Source organism: Rhinichthys klamathensis, unplaced genomic scaffold, assembly GCF_029890125.1.
Source record: "Rhinichthys klamathensis goyatoka isolate OS25496 unplaced genomic scaffold, OSU_Roscu_1.1 h1tg000165l_1, whole genome shotgun sequence".
NCBI classification, from domain to species: domain Eukaryota; kingdom Metazoa; phylum Chordata; class Actinopteri; order Cypriniformes; family Leuciscidae; genus Rhinichthys; species Rhinichthys klamathensis.
The window spans coordinates 1,526,449-1,548,942 of record NW_026606697.1 but is presented as its reverse complement, the minus strand read 5'-3'; the positions used below and the strand labels follow the sequence as shown (position 1 = coordinate 1,548,942).

Genomic DNA, 22,494 nt, shown 5'->3' with positions numbered 1-22,494 from the left:
TTTAAGGTCTTATAGATATCTGTTATAATTCTCTATAATTTTAGATAGCACATTTACCACTCATTTAGTGGCGTGACACTCTTAGAAAAAATAGGTTCAGTGGTTGGGTTCTTGACTCAGTTTTAAGGAACACATTTATGGCAAAAAAGGTTTTATACAAGGAGAAATGTCTTTTAAGACCCCATGTGGTGAAAAACAAGTTTTTAATGTTGTTTACATGTCAATGTGGTGTTTTTAATATGCTTTACAACAAATGTGCAAATTCAACAGTCAACACCATTGCTGAGTATTTTCTCCTTAAACTGCATTGAAAAAAGATGTGGTTTGAAATCGCCAGTGTTTCTTACTTCACAAACTACCTGGTTAGTGGTAACCAATCACATCAACGTGCCAGCGGGCTTTAGCATATCATTAACTATGGTCTGAAGCCGGGCAGTCTCAAGAGAAGCCAGGTTATCCCAGTATATTTTTTTCTGTTGATATGAAAAATTGTGTACATTTAGCAATATAGCGGGTGAATTATGTATATGATGTATATTACGATATTATGATGAACTATATGCCTTAATTCACTGACGTTCTAAGGGAACATAGTTTGTGTAACATTAGCAACACATTATCATATTAGTTACCGCTATGACGCTGTAGAGAGCGATACATAAAACGCATTATCATTCTGATACAGCGACTAGTAGACGTCCCTGTATGAGTGAGTGGAGGCGGGGCTCATTTGCATATTCATGGGAGCAAGTTACATCCAAGCTATTTCAAGGCTTGATTAAAACATTTTCACAGAAAAAAACAAACAAACATTTAAATATGCCATTTTGGTGATCAAAGATGAGTTTTAAGATATAAAATGATTGCCTACAGGGAGACTTACTTACTAGTTTATTTCCATTTTTCGAATGATAAAGTACGTTAACATAAAACATCATTGTTTAAATGATAATGATTCCATAATGGGAACCCCTAAAAAAAAAACTCTATATAAAACCTTTTCTTTTAGGAGTGCATGTTGCGATAACATACTACTAAAGAGAAAACACAGTAACCATGTCCAACAATTGATAACATGTCCTTCTTGACTCATTTCATAAAAATAAAATCCAAAATAGCTGAAATTAATTACTGAAATAATTTGAATGCCACTCGTTGAATTAAACATGGCAACATGGCATGTGGCAACACAGCATACTAGAACATTCTCATTCACGGTTCCATGCTGGTGGAATGATCTCCCCACCGTCATCTGGAATGCAGAATCCCAGACAACATTCAAAAGACAACTGAAAACTCATCTCTTCCGTGAGCACTTAACCTCGTAAAAGAAAAAAAGAAAAATCTTTCCTTTTCCCTTAATCCTCCCTTGTCTGGCTTACGCTAGTCTGAGAAATGCCGGCACTTTGTATTTTGAGCACTTCTTGCATTGTTTTTGCCTCTTCACGATGACTCGCTTTAATTTAGTCCTAATTTGTAAGTCGCTTTGGATAAAAGCATCTGCTAAATGACTAAATGTAAATGTACTACTGTTTGAACCATTCATAAAACATGCATTCTGTTTCACATACAATTGTTATCAAATTGAAAGCATACATTACATTATCTGTGCATTATATTAACTGTTCTAAAACAGTAAACCATGGCTTCACAGGGCTTATTGCTTTTATATAATGGTTTGTCCATAAACATTTATTTGAATGAAGTCACAGTTGTATGTTTGTAGAGCAATTTACTGTACAGCGGCTTTGAACGCGTATCAACCAATCAGAATAAAGGACTGGAACTATCCATTTTATAATGTGCAGTATGCTAGAAATAGATTTCAAACATAACCGTACCTTCTGTTAATGGTTAAGACTGAAAATCAATCTCAATTTATGGGCTGCACTAACTTGATTGTGCGGTTTATTGTTGGCTACTATGGTAATCAATGTAAACTTCTATGAGAATCTGACAAATGACAGAACCGGGACCTTTCACTAGCAATAACCTTTTTTTATTTTAACCAATCTCAATCAGGTTCTTCAATTAGTCAAGAACACAACCACCAGTCAATAATGTAGTCAAGAGAGCCAACAACTGATTACACAAAATGTTTAAAGCAAATACATTATCCAAAATTAACGTTTTGGAGTACTTGCCAATGGTGGGTGAACTGTATTTTGCTAAAACTTTTTGATTATAAAAACATATAAAATATCTGTATTTTGTTCCTCATATATTTATTTTGGTGAACAATCATTATAAAGCTCCCAATGTGATAATGCATGTTACCTTCTATGGATAGTTTGCATGTCTCTATGTGAATCCAAATGAATTTACAGACAAATGAATGCAGGGTGCCAAGTTTGGTTCTTCGCTGCATCTATGCGGCCTGAAGGAAAGGAAATCACATCAATAACCACTGACAATTCTAATCTTCTGAAGCTCCCCAGACCAAAGCACCAACGTGGGTTCAATCACTATCCTAAGAGTCTAGGAAATACATCTGCAAAAACAGAGAGCTGAGGTACAAAACAGCTAATCTTAAATATGCAGTACAGATAATCACAGAGGTAAGCCACTGTCACCTAAAATCTGGGTTAGCATAATGGTTTCAATCAGACACTGTGCTGGAGGCAAGAATGTAATTATTGTCTGATTCTCTTCAAGTCACATACGGTTACGTAACATGTATCACATCAGCATTTCTTTTTAGCTCTCCAGTTTTAATTCTAGGTAGAATTCCACGGGTAGTCCAAGAGCTTTATTAAAGTCTAACACACACACACACACACACACACACACACACACACACACACACACACACACACACACACACACACACACACACACACACACACACACACACACACACACACACACACACACACACACACACACACACACACAGAGCAAATCTTAAATCATAGTGCAGCTGTATTAATCCCATCAAAAGAACAGTGACAATTCTTCATGAATAAACAAGCTCAAACTGACAAAAAGAGAGAGAGCAAAAAAGGCTTCATTTATTAATTCAACACAAGCATTTTTGTTTTCATGTCGTGTCTGTGACCCTGTTACGGTGTCTAGAACACAGGGATTCCCCTGTCAACACTCTTTTTCCTTATCAAAGGCAAATATGACAAATATTTAATTTAGAAACATGTAGCTATTTAAAGTGAATTACTGGAGTTACAAATGTTTGCAGACGCTACATTATTGGTGAAATGAATATAATGAAACTTGTTGCATGGTAATAAAACTTTTATCGCAATCGCAATATTGACCTCAATAATCGCAATATGACATTTTCCCCAAATCGTGCAGCCCTAATATATATATATATATTTATATACATACTGTATATATGTAAGGGATTATTCACGGCTAGCTGTAAACGATTTTTATGTACGACGTGAAGGCAAAGAACCTGCGGTGCCCTCCGCGACCATTGAATAAATAGCTAACTGTGGATTTTCATGCATATACCGTGGTCATTTGCCAGCATTGACACTCTTAAAGCTGTTATTGATGTTTGCAGTAGAATATTTGACCAGAAGGGTAAAATTGACGGTTATTTTCGTCAGTTACGGCTCGTTAGATCCAGCATTCTGCCAGCTTTGAATTAGACACAGAGATAAATTAGTGCGTAAGATTACATGCATGTCAATGAATGAATTATAGCATTTATTTGAACTACTTATTTGAGAGAGAGAGAGATTCGTTCCTGCGTCTGTTCAGTGTCTCTCTTTCTCTCACTCTCTCTTTTAACAATTAAGCTGTGAGTTTAATTACTTCAAAACAGCGATGTAACCCTCTCGATGCTGAGATATAGGGCCCTATTTTAACGATCTGAAACGCAAGTGTCAAAGCGCAAAGCGCAAGTAACTTTGTGGGCGGATCCCGGCGCTGTTGCTATTTTCCCGGCGGGATAAATGCCTCTTGCGCCTGGCGCAAATCTAAAAGGGGTTGGTCTGAAGTAGCTTCATTATTCATAGGTGTGGTTTGGGCGTAACGTGAAATAAACCAATCAGAGCGTCATCTCACATTCCCTTTAAGAGCAGGCGCGCTTGTTCTAAAGCGGATTCCTATTATAACGGCGGATTTGCCAGGCGCGCGCCAGGAGCGGTTCACAGCCGAGGAGAGCAACGTTCTCGTCAGGGCCGTAAAACACAGAGAAGTGACATTGGGGATGGAGAAACCCACACAAATTAACTTCTGTTAAACAGGCGTATGATAATTTGGGTAAATGTGTAAGCTACATGTATGCTTTTATAATAAATTATCTATCTATCTATCTATCTATCTATCTATCTATCTATCTATCTATCTATCTATCTATCTATCTATCTATCTATCTATCTATCTATCTATCTATCTATCTATCTATCTATCTATCTATCTATCTATCTATCTATCTATCTATCTATCGTAATAATGTATGATTTGCAAAAATGAAAACTGCTGCTTAGATGAGAGAAGCAACGTGTATGCGCGTTGTGCACACGCTACATTGATTATGGCCAAGCATGCGCCCTTAAAATAGCATAATGAACAACGCGCCACTGACTTTAGACTAGGTTTTTTCTGGTCAGTGGCGCAATTGTTTTATAGAACAGCAAAATAGCATGAGGGAAAGTTTGTGCCGGAACACGCCTCCTCTTTGCGCTGAACCGCCCCGGGGAGCTCAAGTGTATTTTTTAGTTAACCGACGTGCGTCTGTGGAGGGAAAAGCCCGCTTTGCGCGGGTGCAAAATAGGAATGATACATGCGTCAGTGTACAAAGTCATTTGCGCCGAGTGCAAGATAGGGCCCATAATGTGGCGATTCAGTAACGAAGATATTTTATTACTTAAAGTCACGGGGACAGCATTGATAAGCTTCTGTGCCCCTGAATGTTTCTGCGTGTAAGCAGCACAATCTCCATTCTCTGTGTGAGTGTGCGCGAGTGACGTATGTGTGTGAACGCTTAAAAACCCCCCCAGCACATTTCATATATATATATGTATATATAATACCCTTCAAATTTTAGTCAGGTTGCTTTCATAGCCGGGTTTACTTTTTAATTGGTACATCAAACTGTTCAGTTTAAAGCATCAAGAAAGAAAAAATGTGTTTTTCACAATATGACCTCTTTAAGGATAACAGTTTTCTGAGAAGCAGCACTATTCTAAACAGCACTAATGACAAACTTCAATGTTATGCTTTAGTCAAAGGGAAGAACATCTGATGCATTTAAATCATTCCTACAGTTATCAAACATTCACACTGTGTTTTCTTAATTCCTGCTCTTTCAGATGCCATATAAATACTCAATGAGGGGGCTTTGGAGCAATGAATGCTGCCTGAGGCTTATCACTGTTTGAGAGAAAGCAAACAGCTCTTGTTAGAATTTCAATAAATTCTGTCCATAACCTTTTCAGTTTCTTTCTTACACGAGGCAGAATATCCTCCAGTAACCAGTGTGCTGCACGATAGGAACGTTTTTGAAGCTCCAACCCTTTTCCTGATTTTCCGATGCTGCCCTTGAAGTAATTTAGTCATACATGAATCAAGAGAAATATCTGTATCTCTTGCTTAGGATGTTTCCATCTGTGATTGCTGTACTAGTCCTCAGACAGATCGGTCTGCTAATGCCTGTGATTAACATTAGAGGGCAGCTTTTTGTGCCACTTAAAGTTGCTGCCGTCCTGCAAACACTAACTAGTCTGATTCATCAAGTTCTTGAGGATGCAACATGATTCATGCTTTTTCTTTAAGTGATTTCAAGAAACCTCATGTCCCAGAGGGGGTAATTAGATTGTCACTCAGAGTGTGGACCAAATGGGACAAGTAATACATATTATAAAATTAACGAATCGCTCAAAATTTCTTTATTTTTATGCATCTGTCAGTCGATGACTTGAGATGTCGTTACCATAACGTGTCGCTACGGGTTTGCGTCTTCCTTTGGACTTGACTGACAGATGGACATTCGTTTCCAAAACTCCTTTGTTTGACCTTCCTAAGGCTGACGAACTAAGGCTGCGTTTACATGCGATCTTGGCATTGACATGCGACCTGTATCCAGATGTTGTCCACATACACATTGAAAAGACAAGTGTAAACGCGCTTCTGATCGGAATGTTATGCCTTAGAGAGTTACAAATTATTTTAAACACTTTTCCTGAACATTAAAATCCAAACGTTTATCTGTGCTCTGCACATTTTATGGAGAACAGCTTGTTTACTGTAGCTTCTGTAAGCTCTCACTTTTGTAAGACGGTTCACCACTCCTTTACTGTTTTTCAAATTACTGTTTGTATTATCTTAGTTCTCTGACAAATATCACGATTAAATGGTGGATAACATCGCATCTATAATGTATGAAAATTACAAAAAACATACCACTCTGAAACGTCCTGTGAAATCCGTGCTTGCAAAGTCGTTCTGGACGATCCTCTTTTTTCGTTAACATTGTCAGGGTCTGAATCGGGCTTAAATTGGTTTGAAATTTATGCCATCCTCAATATTTACACTAGAGAAGAATTCGCAGTTATGGAGGGGTGGGACATTTCCCGAACACGCGCTAAGTGCTGCCAATCACAACACACTGAGCCAGGTTACCAATCACAGCACATTTCGTATTTTGGAAGGAGGGGCTTCATCGAAATCGGTCTGTTCGAGTCAGACTGGGAAAGAGGTGCTGTAATAATGTAAAATATGTGAAAAAGTCTTTGTTTTTTGAACAATCAAGCATGAAGACATATTCCCCTAAAACAAAATCAAGAATCCGAAAAAGGGCATAATAGGACCCCTTAAAAAATATGACATAATTCATTGATGAGCTGTTTGTCATGTATATTACAGTAACTAATAATGATGTGGCATAAGCTCAAATTTCATTGGAAAATGTGAAGTACTTGGTTTTATCCAAAAATTGGTTGAAAACAACATTGCCAACATCTGTTTTATTTTTTTGTTTTTTACAAAGATGAAGTAGCTAAAAGAAAAAAGGCGAGGGTTGTTCTTTACAGTCCAAATGGATGGAAGAATTTGCATTTTTGGAGAGATCTGGATCTGCAGTTAGTCTCATTTTACAAATGCATTGCGTGATTTGCGTCAATTAAAAATCGAATGTGAATTGAAAACAAAGCTCTCCACAAAACTATGCAGCACTAGAAGTCACATTAATGCTTAGTGTTCAATTTACTCAATTTATTTATGCGCATATTGATTTACTGTTTGATGAAACTATCATAGTTAGTTAAATTAAGCCCAAGCTCCATCTACAGGCCTATTATGTAAAATGTCGGCTGTTGGGTCAAGAAATTGCCATATATATATATAAACAGTATATTATATATAGTGATAGAGCCCCCCAGCTCTAATGCTTTTTATTTTTATTAGAGCCCCTGCCTCTAAGCAACTCTCGGCACGTCCCTCTTGTTAGAATTTGCTTTGGTTGAGGTAAAAAAAAAAAAAAAAACAGACACTAAGGATATTCCTTTTGTTTGATCAACATAAGAGTAAGATGGGAGCTTTAAGTTCTCAAACACACAGTGTGTGCTGACATTTTTCAAAAGCAAATTGTGATCTTTAAAAAAGCAACTTCCTCCCACATCTGGGATTAAAACGATTATAGACTATTTTCGGAGTGTGTGATTCTAAGAGCGCAGTGATTTCTGTGCTGTTTAACAAACACTGGAGCGCTGGAAATAAGACTGATTTGCATTCGCCCACTCATCTACAGTGAACATGACGCATTTTCTGAGGGGTGACGCTGGTACTCAGAACATGGCAGACAGTGTTTTTGAGATGTACAGTCAAAGGCTACAAGTGTTTCTCCAGCAGATCAACTGGATGAATGACTGTGTCTTTGACTAATGTCAGGGATACGTGACTCTTCGCATGCCTTCAACAGAGAACCTAAATATGATGAAAAAAAAAATAGGTTTGGGAGTTGCCAAGGATCCCACAATGCAATATTATCACAATATGCCATAAATTGCGCAAATGAACCTGTCTGGCAGGACAGCAATTTAACCCTGGTGACCAAAAATGACAGGTATATTTTCATTTAGCAGATGCTTTTATCCAAAGCAACCTACAGTATGTTTACTACAGCAACAATCTGCTTGGAGCAGCTGGGGTTAAGTGCTTTACTCAAAGGCACAATGGTGATACTTTATGGCTCTTATCTTCTTGGGCTCAAACAAGCAACCTTCTTGCCTTCAGCCACCATGAAATAATCTACAATGAAAGCAATTCATTCAGAATTGGAATTTAGAGTATTACTGATAAAGTTCCAATATAATTCACTTTCTTTAATGAAATAAACACAACACGTCCTCATGAAGGTGACCTGTTGGTCAGACAGATGGCCTTAACTCAATGAACTCCTATTCCAAGGAGAGCCACCATGCACTTCATTTTTTAAGATTAAACCGGGTGCACACTGGGGGAATTTTTTTTTTTTTACTGTCCTTTACATTTATTGCTTCTCAGAATGTACAAGATTCAGCACAAAGGCAATTAATCAGCCGTTGGTGAGCATGCCACACTATGTGACCTGCAAATTTAGTCTCAGAAGAGAAAATCGTGGCAAGAATCATACAGTGTGCACCCGGCTTTAAGCTAATAGGCATGCCTTGCTCTGTTGAGGTTGCCTAATCTGGGAAATTACTTTTACAATTGTTGCTAATTATCATGCTCAATGAGTAAAAATTGGCTGCATTTGTTCCCACTAGAGCAGAAAAGCAGCACTAAGACAGATTAAGTTAGAAAAGCTGTGACATGAGAACAGAAGTCTTTTAGAAGCGAACACTCATCTAAACTTCGGCCTTTTGGGTGCTGACTAATTACAGTCATTAATTTTGAAACCCCTAAGATGCCACACATTATTGTTATTTTTTTCTTGTTTTGTCATTATCAAGAGTTAATTTTCTCTATAGCTCTCTAGTGTAAAAAAAAATAAATAAAAAAAAAGGTTTTACAAGAAAATACTATTTCAGCCTTTCTACTTAAAAATCCCATGTTTAATTCATTTCAATCGTGAAATATACAAGAAATTTTTGAGTTAATTTTTTTTTCTTACAGTGTAAAGTACAAAAGTTGTTTTCTCAATATAATTTTTTGCTCTTGGTCTTGAGGTACAAAAAGCCATTTCTAAATACAATAGGCCTACTTATACACCACCTTTCAAATTTTGGGGTCGGAAAAATCGTTAAAATTTTTCGAAAGACTCTTATGCTCACCAAGGCTGCAGTTATTTGGTCAAAAATACAGTAAAAACAGAAATAATGTGAAATTATATTACAATTTAAAATAATTGTTTTCTATTTTAATACGTATAAAAAAGAAATTAATTCCTGAGATGCAAAGCTGAATTTTCAGCATCATTATTCCAGTCTTCAGTGTCACATGATCCTTCAGAAATCATATGCTGCTCAAGAATTAATAATATTAAAAATTCATGCATCCTTGCTAAGTAAAAGTGTTAGTTTTTTAAATCACTCTCTGACACTTAAGAACGTGGCTACTTTATCATCATACACACTAGTGATTCTGAACGTGGACACTTTCATTTCCAGCCAAACTGAGTCTGCATGCTCATAAAACTGTTTGACAGCTGCTAATTACATGTTTTGTGCCTGAAAAAAATACAGAGAACAATAATAATGCATGACCTCCCATGGCTACAATACAACATCATTTTTTTTTTTTTTTGCTAACAATAAGTAATATTTCAGTGCAAAAAAAGTAAAAAAATGTACATCTAAGTTGCATTGTATGTATTATATAATTACACTGCTTGAAATTAAACATTGTATTTATATTCCTATGATCTAATTGTCTGTTATTAAGTCAGAAAGAACCCCATAACATACAGGCTCCATTCAAACTTATAATTATAAAAAATGATAATGTCTTATCTATATTTAATTACAACAAGTCGTATACTTTTTAAGAAAGTAAAGAAGAAAGTTAGAAAATCTCCCAATGACTTACATTGATAGAATATAAAGTATTTAAATATAATATATCTTTTTTATATAATATCTGCATTCTGAATTGCAGTTGGTCTTATTTCTGTCATCTGTTTTCTATACTGAAATCTGATTCCTTTAAGAAATGCAAATCGACCTTCACATTTTACATATAAAAATAATAAACAAGGCGTAAGATGTGTAAACTAACACAGACTCTGTGATTCTGCACTGCGACGGTTGCGTTCACACTGTTGTTATAAGCATTGTGGAGCCTCTATTAAATTAAGTGATCTATCAATGGACGCAGATCACTGGTGAGGGGGAAACACAGTCTTGATTCGGTGTGGAAAAGAAATGATTTCTCCATCTCTACAGCACTCTTCACTATCACGTCCCCCTCTCCTGTGACAACCGTGACCACACACCATGACGATCACAGAAATTGCCTATTATAAATGACAGTTCCGCTAAAGTAAATGCACAAAATGCCCCCATGTTTTCAAAAAAACATGGGGGCAGGTCAGACAGAGAGTCTTTGGAAGATTAGGATATAGAGTGTAGATAATCAGGATAAATGCATACACATATACATACATATTTCAAATAAATGCTGTTCTTTTTAACTTTCAATTCATCAAAGATGTATCTCTGTTTCCTCAAAGGTTTCCTCAACATTGATAACATTAAGAATTAAAAAAAATAATTGAGCTGAAACGCTTATTAAACCATCCAAATATTTCAAAAGCACACTACCGCCATTTGGAAGCCCACTTTATCTGATCGACCACTGTGGAATTTTTGCAACCCGTCACTACAAATTATTCAGAGACTATTTTAGAGTCTTTTCTTATTTATAATGCATATAATTTTGCAGCACACTTTGGCTTGCATTACACCTTACAGTCAATAACCTCTCACTCTATCAAATATAGCAAGGTGATTATGATGAAAGTTGTTTTAGAGGAAGAGCAAGTTATAATATTAATGTTTTAAAATGACATGCACAATAACTAGAAATACTGATCTCATTCTGGAGCATTTGCTCTAATCTAATCCAAAGTTTCTCTTCTGGGCCAAGTTTTAGCTCAATATTTGTCCTCACATAGAATGATCCAGAAACACAGCCCTAAAATAATTGAAATATGTCTGTAATTAGAATTCTGTCCTTGGACTTAATGGACTGAAAGTTCTACAACAATTACATCTCACCAGTTCATAATTACCGGCACACACACTGTTTTTTGTATAATCTACATGTTCTCACCCCAATTATTATCAAAGCACGTCCAGACCGCGTCAGCTTCTATCATGTTAAATGGTGTTACGGCAAAAGGGACTGAGCCATTTCACTGGCATGGAATTGATTTAGTGCATTGCCTTTAGGGGCCCGATAATGACCCTTCATCTATGCATGACACACACCTTCATCTCCATTTCATACAGCCTTAAGAGGGAGAGAATGGGCGTTTATCAATGTCCCCTATTCCCTATATAATAGAGTTGAGATGGGCAGTATCTGTCAGCTGAACAGCACTGAGAGGCTAAGTGTTTTTACTATGTAGTACTTATGTTTGGAAAAGAGGATCTTTACAGCAACTCAATCACAGAGAAGCATAGCATATCCACAGGTTACTACAAACACAGACCATATTACACAAAAAAATAGATTTTTACCAGGGTTATGTGTAACTGAATTGAGAATGCTATTTAAACTCCTGACTTTGAATTTAATTTGAATTAAGGAAACAAACAGGGCACACAATTGTAATTCCAAAGTAAGGAAACAGAATTGAAATTAATTTACTGTAAATTGATTTTGAATTGAAAACTAACTTACAGTCATTTTAACCAAATAAATTCTGTTAATCATGTTTGAAGGTTTTCAACAGTTTAAAAAGCATAGACTTGTTTCAGAGGCAGAGCAAGCAATAATAGTCAGAGCGGGCGGGCGAATGGATGGATGGATAGATGGACAAACAGACAGCTGGCTAGAGTGATAGATAGAGATATATTAATACAGAAGTAATGGATGGATGGGTGGGTGGACAGACGGACGGGCAGACAGACAGGTGAATAGACTATATGGATATATATAGAGATGGATGGACAAATGGACGGACAGATGGATGGATTGATGGACAGACAGTTGGATAGATGGATAGATGGATATATAGAGATGGATGTGTCTGTCCATCCATCTCTATATATCCATCTATCCATCTATCCAACTGTCTGTCCATCCGTCCATCAATGGATGTATAGAGATGGCTGGGTGGATGGATGGATAGATGAATGGCCAGACGGCTGGATGGATGGATAGATGGACTGACAGATGGATATGGATGGAAGGATGGATGGACAGACAGATGGATATACAGACAAATGGATGGATGGATGAACAGACAGATGAATAGACTGATATATTGATGGTTTGGCGGATGGTTACAGACGGACAGAAAGAAAGACATATGGATAGACTGACAGATGGATTGAAGGATGGATGGACAGACAGATGTATATAGATGGACAGATGGATGGATGGACAGGCAGATGAATAGACTGATAGATGGATATTTATAGATTGATGGTGGACGGATGGATACAGACGGACAGATAGAAAGACATGGATAAACTGATAGACTGATTGATGGATGGACAGACATTAGTGGAAGATCACTTCATTACCCATAATGCATCACCTGTGTTGAATTTCTTTGAATAACAATTCAGTTAATTCGTCTTCCTGTTGTTTAACCCTAACCCAGTTCAAATTCCAGTTCAACTTCCTATGTATTGTGGCAATTCAATTCAAATTCCATATTCTAAACTGACATTTGACAATTATTCAATTCTGAATTTTGCATAACCCTGAAATTTAAATTTTCTGGAAAACATGTGAGTGTCTATGCAGAGCTCAGCTCACAACCATGATGCCAATAAGATGTTTTGGGTGGTTGCGTACTTTCCAATTTTAAATGATGTTCTCTATATACAGTATGGCTCAAATCCCTCCTTCAATGCAAGTCTATGGGGTTCAAATGTTCTATAGTCCGCTATGGAAAATAATGCAAGACTGATCACTTAAAAAAAGGAATAACACATCTTTCCTCACTAAGCCACACAATTTGAGGTATCATTCATGTCTGTAGTGCAAGGATCAGTAATGTGTCAAAGTTTAATATTTAGGGTTTCAGGTTTGTTCAAATGCCTTAGAAAACCCCTTTTACAATAGCAAATACTGCTATAGTCAGGCATAATGGGTTCATATTGGCATTGTGTGAGCTAGGGAGCACTTAAGCAACAAATGAACCTGAAACAATGATGAAATACGAGATGAGCAAGGATTTTTTGGAACAGAGGTGTTTTCCATCTCAAGAGGGGCATGTGTTCATTTTTATTACCAAAATGATGTGATTACAGATACTTGTTTGGTCGCTGGTAGGGCAGAAATGTGCTTGAAAAAGCACAGTGTATTACTTCAATGGGGAAAGTATCCTTTTAAACCCCAATCATAATGGAGTGAAGTGCTTTTCAGAATTGAAAAATGGAGCTGAGTGACCCTGTTTCACTTTCAAGGATGGGTAAAAAAAAGGGCAGCTGTTCCTTAGTGTGGTTTTGACATTAGAAAATGGTTATTGTTCCATATCAGCAGCAGCTTAGTGTGTTTTGTACAGCCGTCTGTCAAAGAAACTGCATGTCAGGGTTGTTTCAGACATGTTTGTGGGTGTCTTTACATGTGAGCTGTTGTTCTACGTGTGACTCTATTGACTGCTTCATTCGCTGGGGCAAGTTGAGTCAGTCAGGCGTGAAATCTTTGGGTTTGATGATGTGTGCTAAACAGCCCTTGGCTTAGTGCGGTAATGTAGCCGAGGAAGGTTTAAGCCCTTGTGACAGCGATGATAAGATCTTAATAGGCAGGTGAGCTATCAGGGCAAAGAGCATGGAGGGGAAGCAAAGGGGAGGGTTTTTGCGGGGAAGCTAAAATAAACCCTGTCACATGCAGTTAGTGATGTTAAGATCATGCGTCATCATAACTCAGTCTTCCTCCCCAATATTGGGCAAAAAAAAAGCATATCTCATGCCATTTCAGATGTCTGATGGTGACATTAGGATGTAACCAAGCACTCTATATAATTAGTTTGCGGTTAGTACGATTTTTGTACAATAAATCATTAGTTTTATTCACCAAGGATGCATTAAATTGTTTACAAGTGACAGTTATACTATTATCATGTTACAAAAGATTTCCATGTCAAATAAATGAAATTTATATCAACCCTGAAACAAAATGCACCACGGTTTCCACAAAAATATTAAGCAGCACAGCTGTTTTCAACATTGATAATAATAATAAATGTTTCTTGAGCAGAATGATTTCTGAAGGATCATGTGACACTGAAGACTGGAGTAATGATCCTGAAAGTTCAGCTTTGCATCACAGGAATAAATTACATTTTAAAATATATGAAAAGTTATTTTAATTGTAATATTTCTCAATTATTACTGTTTTTACAGTTTTTTTAATCAAATAATAAATGCTGCCTTTTCGTGAGCATAATAAATGTTGTTATACTTTACAATGAGGTAACATTTGTACATTTGAACACATCCCTGACATCAAAGCTTTTTGGTTTGCAGTGTTGCAGGAAAGTGAAAGTATATTTTAACTTTTAAATGTATTATTATTTGTTATTTGGGATGTATTATTTATTAAAAACAGAAGCCCTAGAGCGCAGCAACATATCCTGATGAATCCGGATTATTCTTAATGCAGTAGCACATACCCACAGTTAGTAATTACCATAATACCCGTCCAAAACATCTACATATAAGCACTTTCTGCACAAACTCACTCAATGCAAATGCATCCTTACGCTCTTTAAAAATGCGCACTAGCATTAGAGCACATGCAGCAATGCAGCTTTTTTATGCAGAATCTAAAGGGGTCATGACATAAATTTGTTTTTATATTGTAATATGTTCCTTAAGTATTACTTATAATACAAAAAAACAGCCATATATTCACAAAAAAAAGATGATTTATTAGTGCTGTCTAATCGATTTATTGCGATTAATTGCATATAACAGGTTTTTGTTAATATAAGATGAGTGTGTATACATTATTATATTTATATATTATATGTGTGTGTGTGTGTGTTTGTGTGTGAAACACACACACACACACACACACTTACATATTTATGTATATATATATATATATATACTGTATATATTATGTATATGCTGTCAATCAATTAAAAAAATAACTACTTTATTGCAAGTTTTTTCTGTAATTAATCGCGATTAATAAAACCTAACATTAAAGTTTTTAATATATATTTATATTGTAATAGTTTCACATTTAATCTTCAAATTTAATTTAATCTCTTGCAGAAACAACATAAATATTTGTTTAATTAATATTGTTATGAATGAAGGCGAGTATCACCGATACTACACTCTAAAAAATGCTGGGTTGTTTCAACCCAAATTTGGGTCAAATATGGACAAACCCAACCGTTGGTTCAAAAATTGTATTTAAAAATGTAACCCAATGGCTGGATTTGTCCATATTTTACCCAAATTTGGGTTAAGACAAACCCAGCATTTTTTAGAGTGTAATGCTGCTACTGATGTCTTTATGAAATAAAACATTTTCTCAGTTTTAGCCATATAGGCATGAAGCATTACAGTATAATTGAAAGCTAGCTTTTTCCCCCCCTTTTTTTTTTTTTTTTTTTTTTACATTTATTAGGCTTTAAATAAGATAACTTTTAATTTAAGTTAACTTAAAACAATCTTCACATAAACCAACTATAATAAATGTGACATTTACCTGTGCCCTTCAATAAATCAGGGCTCAATTTTTTCTTTTGGCCCAGTCAGACCAGTTCAGATTTTTACTTGCACTGTAAAAATGCACAAAAAGTTATTGTTTTCAATGTTTTTGACCCATGCAACCTTGTAAACAGTGCTTTAAGATTTTTAGGTAGGTCTATCACGTATGATATATACAGAAATTGAATAAAGTTAGCAAACAATTCACAGTCTTCACTGCATAAATTCTAAATTAAATATAGATTAATACTTCTTAAAGCTACAAAATTGTATTTTTTTCTGTCTTTTTTTTCTTTGATTATCATTAATGACATACATCACAGCAGCAGGTTTAATAGGCTGCTGTCACTTTAAGACGTGAGCACATGTCGCAGATCTGACAAACATCCTATTTTCTCATAACTCTTTCCATACATTTAAGACTTCATTTAAGTCATTTAACTGTGCTTGATACTCGACAAAAAAAGGCATTTTGGCATAATTTTGTGTGTTTTTCAGAGACGTAAATTAGTCATTTGAACAGGACACGTAAAAGTTCTTTTACTCTTCTTTTGTCAGTTGTTTTTGTGTTATTTTTTGAAAAAAATCTAATTTATGGATCAATATTTCTGAATAAAAGCACAGCGCACAGGTTTTACACACAACCATGTGTGTACGCAGTTAGTGAACGATACCCGATGCATCTGCAATGTCAGTTCTATATCACGGATGAAGCAAGCTGATTATATTACAGATCTGAGGCTGGACAAAATGTCTGATTTTAATTCAGATAAAACAATGACCAGTAAAGACACAAGCCTGAAGCTCTCTTTAAAAAAAAATCATGTCCTGAGACAGGAAATGAATGCATTATATGGAACTCAATTCAATAAAACATCTTAAATATCCCCAGCGGAAATGTTGTAAAAAGAAATGCTAGAAAACAACATTTCCGGTGTACTTTCTTCTCGGTAATGGAAATCAATTATTTTCTTATTGGCATTTTGATTGATAGAGGACAGGAACTGATTAACAGAAGTTTCCCTCCACAGAACCAGGAAATTGTTCAAACAAAGACCAAAGCTTCCTTTTTAAATGTATGAACATATATATATATATAAAAAAATAATAGACAAGATGTTATCAAGCTGCCCCTTACACTGAAAAAATGCAGGCATTAAGGTCTTATTTCAACAGTAGTTGATAAATACAAGGACGTGAGAATCATTTACAGGCGATAGTCTGTGGTTGTATCACTGTGGTTTGACAAACTTAAAGAAAAATGAGAAATTGAGCAAAATTTTGCTTCTTTTTGAGCACTGCTAAGTGCAATAGGTCCAAAATCTTATCAGGTAAACTGTTAAAAAAAGATCCTTATAATGGCAGCAACAGGCTAAGCATTAACGCTTCACTTTCTTGACATAATGTTGGAATACGGTTATAGAAATAAACGTACAAGTTCCCTAAAATAACTCTTCTCCTCGTAAAACGACTGCCATCTGAATGCATAAGTGTCATTTTTCATCCATGCACATCACCAGGGCTGTCATCTAGAATGGGGGAGGGGGCATTTCATTTTCATGGGGGGGCACACTTTTTTATGATCTACAAAACAGACAGTCACCAAAACAATAACATCACGTATTTAGTCTAATATAACTGAAATAGACCAAATTCTATATTAAAACAACACCCAAACACAAAATAGGAAGTTTCTGATATGCGCTTCCCCTTTAAAAACATTTACTAGGCTATATGCAGGATTTGGCATGGCAGAAAGCTCGCAAAGAGCGCTTATTTTATTATCATTAAAAAGCGGTTATAGCTACAACTTCATCGCAATCTCACAAAGTTCCATTAGGCTATCAGTAAAGCTGATGCACAATAATGTCTTATTTACACAGCCTAACTGTTTATTATAATGAGAGGATTTGCGCGCGCGTAGAACTAATCCACTCACCGCCCAAAACACAGAAGTTTCGCCAATATTCTTTCATTACGGAGAAAACTGATCCTAGACCAGCATTTATAGACAGCTTTTCCCTCTAAAAGCAATCAGAAGCATATGGAAGCTTGTTTATTTTAAAGGATTGACTTCCATAATATGAAAAAAAAAAAAAATACTATGGAATTAAATAGGGCCCATCATATTTTGGGTTCAGCAGAAGAAAGAAATTCATACAGGTTTGGAACAATTTGAAGGTGTGTAAATGAACACATTTCATTGAAGGTGTGAGAATTTTCATTTTTGGGTGAACTATCCCTTTAAGAAATAATTACTGTCTGAATACTCCATTTATTATGGCAAACTAATGTAAATACACTAGAGAGAATAAAAAATTATCAAGAAGGATACAGGAATAACTTGATAAGGGTCTTAAATTAAGAATACGCAAAAATGATACCTCTCTCGAGTTTTACCACTCTACAAACTTGCAATTTCAACCAAACACGTAAGTGAAGACAGCCAGATTATAAAGCTTTACCAATTGCAGAAGTGCCCTGAAAGGCAAGCGAAATCAATCGGACGTTGTGCAGCACAACATCCATTTATGATCTGATGATTTCATAGCAATCTAAAGGTCCAAACACAGAAAGCAAGGAAAACACACACACACAGACACAAAATCAGATTTTACTGCTCCAAAATAGTCTGTGATCAAACTCCAACTGCAAAAAAGCCTCCAGAATGATTGAGTGAGGCAAAAATCCAATACAGCTCAATCTGAGGTAATGGCTGCCTAAGACCTCCAGCTGATTTGAAGAGAAAAACAGTACAAGTGGTGTATTGTGGGAAGGCCAGCGTTCTGAAAAGGGCTTGTATTGACGTCACGGTTTGAGTGTCAAGCCTTTTATGCCTCTTCAACCTTGCCAATGAGCGTGAGACAAAATGAGCCGTTCCTCTCGGATTGAACGAAGCTCCTATTCTCTGTCTCTCACAGGACTGTCACAAAAAAAAGAAGATGCTATACATATACGAGAAAAGAGCAGGGAGTCTTGAAGATCAAGAGGGTCATGCATTGACCAACATGTTTTTATTGGTTTAGGGGCACAATCTTTAAAAAGCGAAGATGGATATGAGGTCTGCAATGGGGATGGGAAACATAAAATCAATTTCTGTCATTTGTTTGCTCTTTGACATATTGCCTCAGACACACAGTCATTATTCGAAATTTCGAAGGCAGAGTGAAGTGAGGTCAATGCTCGGAGAAGAATATAACTGCGATGGTATAGTTGGATATAATATAATATAACTGCAATATAATTTCCATTATTTGGATGGCAAAACATGATTGAAATGTTATGTCAGAGGCCTATATCTATGTAGGTTTGGAACAACATGAGGGTGAGTAAATGATGACAGGAATTGTATTTTTGGTTGAACTTCATAACTTGAATAATATGATTAATATAAAAAATACCATTGGCATCAATGCAAAATCAGCTTTACATTATGATGAACGACTTTAGTTACAAAGAAAAGTACCTTCCATTTGTTGTCACATCATCATATGTCTTTTTTATAAAAAAATTTTAAATGGTACTGCCCACCCCTACAACAAACTCTGAAAACACTTGAACCACAGTGATATAAACTAGAATATTAGCAGAGGAAGTCGGGCTAACCAAAGAAAGGCTCACAGGCATTTCCGCCAACTGCCTCCCCAAGGTCTGAGACTGGAGGATGCATTCAACTCAAATTCTATTCACATAAACCCACACAGCACAAACCAAACCCTATCTGACTCATGATGTGCCAGACCACTGTTTAAAAGCAGGCACTAAACATAGCCCAAAACCAAAGCCGAGAACTATTATGTTACCGAGATGATTGACAACTGAAAGACTGAGGAAATCTATTGTTTTGCTTCGAGAAAGGGTGATTTTTCTTGTTCTTTTTTTTTTCTCATTTTGCCACTGGGAATAAAAATCAACATGAAATCAAAATGGACCCTTTTTACTTGAAGACACATTAAGACACAAATGTTTGCCTTTATAATCTTTTAGCAAAATGATTTAGCTTGCTCTAAACTGACTTTCCTTTTCATCCGTCTTCACCTCTTACTTTTCAATTGCTCCCATCCAAGCACCTGTCGTATATAGAGACCACTTTTTAATGATCCAATCAATTATCTATGGATAAAACATCCAGGCAAAAATCAATTGTAAATATCCATCAAAATATGGACTTAAATGTTGCCTTCAAGAAGCATTTCAACATGAAGAAAATCTACCAGAATAATCTATTCATACCTTTTATCCCAAATTTGTTACGTCGGCTATATTTGTTGATGAGGACGAAAATCACAATGAGGAAGACGCAACCAAAGCCAGCCAGACCAACAGCAATCGACATCTACGGGAAAAAAGCAATAAAGCAGTCAATGACACAGCAACGTCTGCTGAAAAGCACAATCGAAATTATAGGAGAACAGAAAGGACATCTTACTCCAAATGAATCTTCTTCAGGTCTCTTTGCCTCATCTTCAGCTGTTGGAGCTACAGGAAATAGAAATGACATTGCACAATTGAGGAGGCCAAAAAAATGCTTTCATTCATGAAGAGCATTATTAAATTAACTAAAACTAAAACTATGAAAATTGTTTTCGTTAATTAAAATAAAGCTGAATTTAAATATAATATAGTACTGCATGAAAATTAGAAGTGTTGCCTTATTACTAAATTACTAAAACTAAAACTGAAAAAACAAAGCTAAATAGAAATATTAAGCTAAAAAAAACAAAATTAAAAACTAATTAAACTAAAAATATTAATATAATTCAAAATATTAATAAATACTATAATATTTTAAAAATTACACAAAAATAACACTAATGCAGATGAGAGTGTGTATAGTTGTCACACTTTTTATTATTTTTAATATGTCTCAGTTTACTTTTGAAATGTGGTCTGAAAATCAAACCATTGTTTGGCCCAATATATATTATAATTAATAAAATGTTTATAAAATGTTTATACTGTATATAAAAACTACTCTTGTCGCAATGTATCACAGTGTGAGTCATAACTTCATAATATCCTAATTTAAAGAAATAAATCTAATTTAATTCGACTTTTGACTCAATAACTATTCAGCCCTGTGACAATGTCCCTCTATTACAACTATCCCTGCTCCCCCCTATATATTGAAAACTTTTTGTTCCTTATTTTCATGTCACTTCTTGGCTACTTTTATGATGCTGCCTGAAAGCCACATTGATTGGTAAAAGAGGGTTTTGTCTCAACCTGTGTGGCTTGTTCACAAGTGTCAGAGAGGAATTGACATTTAATTGAGTCGTAATGGCAGAGGTGCAGCAGAGCTCACATCATACACCCAAAGCATGAGCCGTCCTCCGACTCAAAAACAATTATACCATCCTGGTCTCTTAATGCATAGAGCTTGTATACGTGTCCAATACATGCTGCAATTCATGAGGGCTATTCTTCCGTTTATCTCAGTGAACTGTCATTAGGGGTGTCCTCTTTTACAGACACCAGACGACTTCAAGTATAGCATGGTACACAGTTACTACATAATACATTCTTGTTTGATAAGTTCTGTGTTTTGGGTGCACTTGAGAAGACCTAGTGTATGAGATAAATCTTGAAAATGTATCTTATCTTATCAATTCCTTCAATGCTGTATTTAAGATCATAGATTATAGTGTATCTGAAACAAAATATTTATTATGTTTTGACCAAGCCAGAACAAGGACATGAGATGTGACCAATATTTTTTTGTCTGTTTTTAAGTATTATGTCAAAAAGAGAGGCACTTACTGTACTCAATTATTCCTGAAAGAACAGCAAGAGGAGAAAAAAAAAAAGAAGGAAAATGTTGTAAATACATACAAATGGTTCATATATAGTTTTCAGCATAATTACTCCAGTCTTCAGTGTCACGATCCTTCAGAAATCATTCTAATATGCTGATTTGGCGCTCAGGTAACATTTCTTCTTATTATTATTATTATTATTATCAATGTTGAAAACAGTTGTGCTGCTTAACATTTTTGTGGTAATGGTGACAAATTTTTTTCAGGATTCTTTGACTAATAGAAAGTTCAATGAACAGCATTTATTAAATTTATTTGTTACGTTTATTAAAGGATTTATTAAATAGACATCTTTTGATGCTGAAAATTCAGCTTTGATCACAGGAATAAATAACATTTTTAAACGTATTAAAATAGAAAACAATTATTTTAAATTGTAATAATATTTTTACAATAATACTGTTTTATTTTAGATGAAATAAATGCAGCCTTGGTGAGCATAAGAGACTTCTTTTAAAAACAAACTTTTGACAGGTTCTGTATATATACATAAGGGTGTATCAGAATAAAATTAATAAATATCAGAGCAAATTCATACCTTGTGATAAATGATAAATTACATTGTGCAGACTTACCGTCATCCTCACTAAACGGTGGCTCAAGGAAATAGCCGTGGACGGTTTTGGTAACTGACCCAAGGGAGTTAGTGGCTACTAGGGTGTAGTATCCATTGTCGTAATGCGTTGGGTTCTCAAAAGTCAAGCAGCCTTCCAAGTAATCTTGGTAGTACTCCATCTCCATGCGGATATATTCGCTCTGCTGGATCTCAAGATCCTTGTGGAACCAGCGCAGTGTGGGATGGGGAAAGCCCCTCACGGTGAACTCGATGCAGGTGTGATGGCGCCGTTCCGGCTCGTCCAGCTTCAGGATTACTGGCGGAACTG

At 35.7% G+C, this 22,494-nt stretch overlaps 1 protein-coding gene across 1 annotated transcript in view; it reads right to left on the bottom strand.

Moving 5' to 3' along the window:
* Positions 1 to 22,494, bottom strand: part of ntrk3b (neurotrophic tyrosine kinase, receptor, type 3b) — a 165,590-nt gene that overhangs the window by 37,067 nt on the left and 106,029 nt on the right. Inside the window, exons 8-11 of the mRNA XM_056259167.1 lie at positions 22,186 to 22,491; positions 21,555 to 21,569; positions 20,224 to 20,273; positions 20,028 to 20,130 (exon numbers count right to left, since the gene is read on the bottom strand). Coding sequence (XP_056115142.1) covers positions 20,028 to 20,130; positions 20,224 to 20,273; positions 21,555 to 21,569; positions 22,186 to 22,491 — 474 coding nt within the window. The remainder of the gene's footprint in view (positions 1 to 20,027; positions 20,131 to 20,223; positions 20,274 to 21,554; positions 21,570 to 22,185; positions 22,492 to 22,494) is intronic.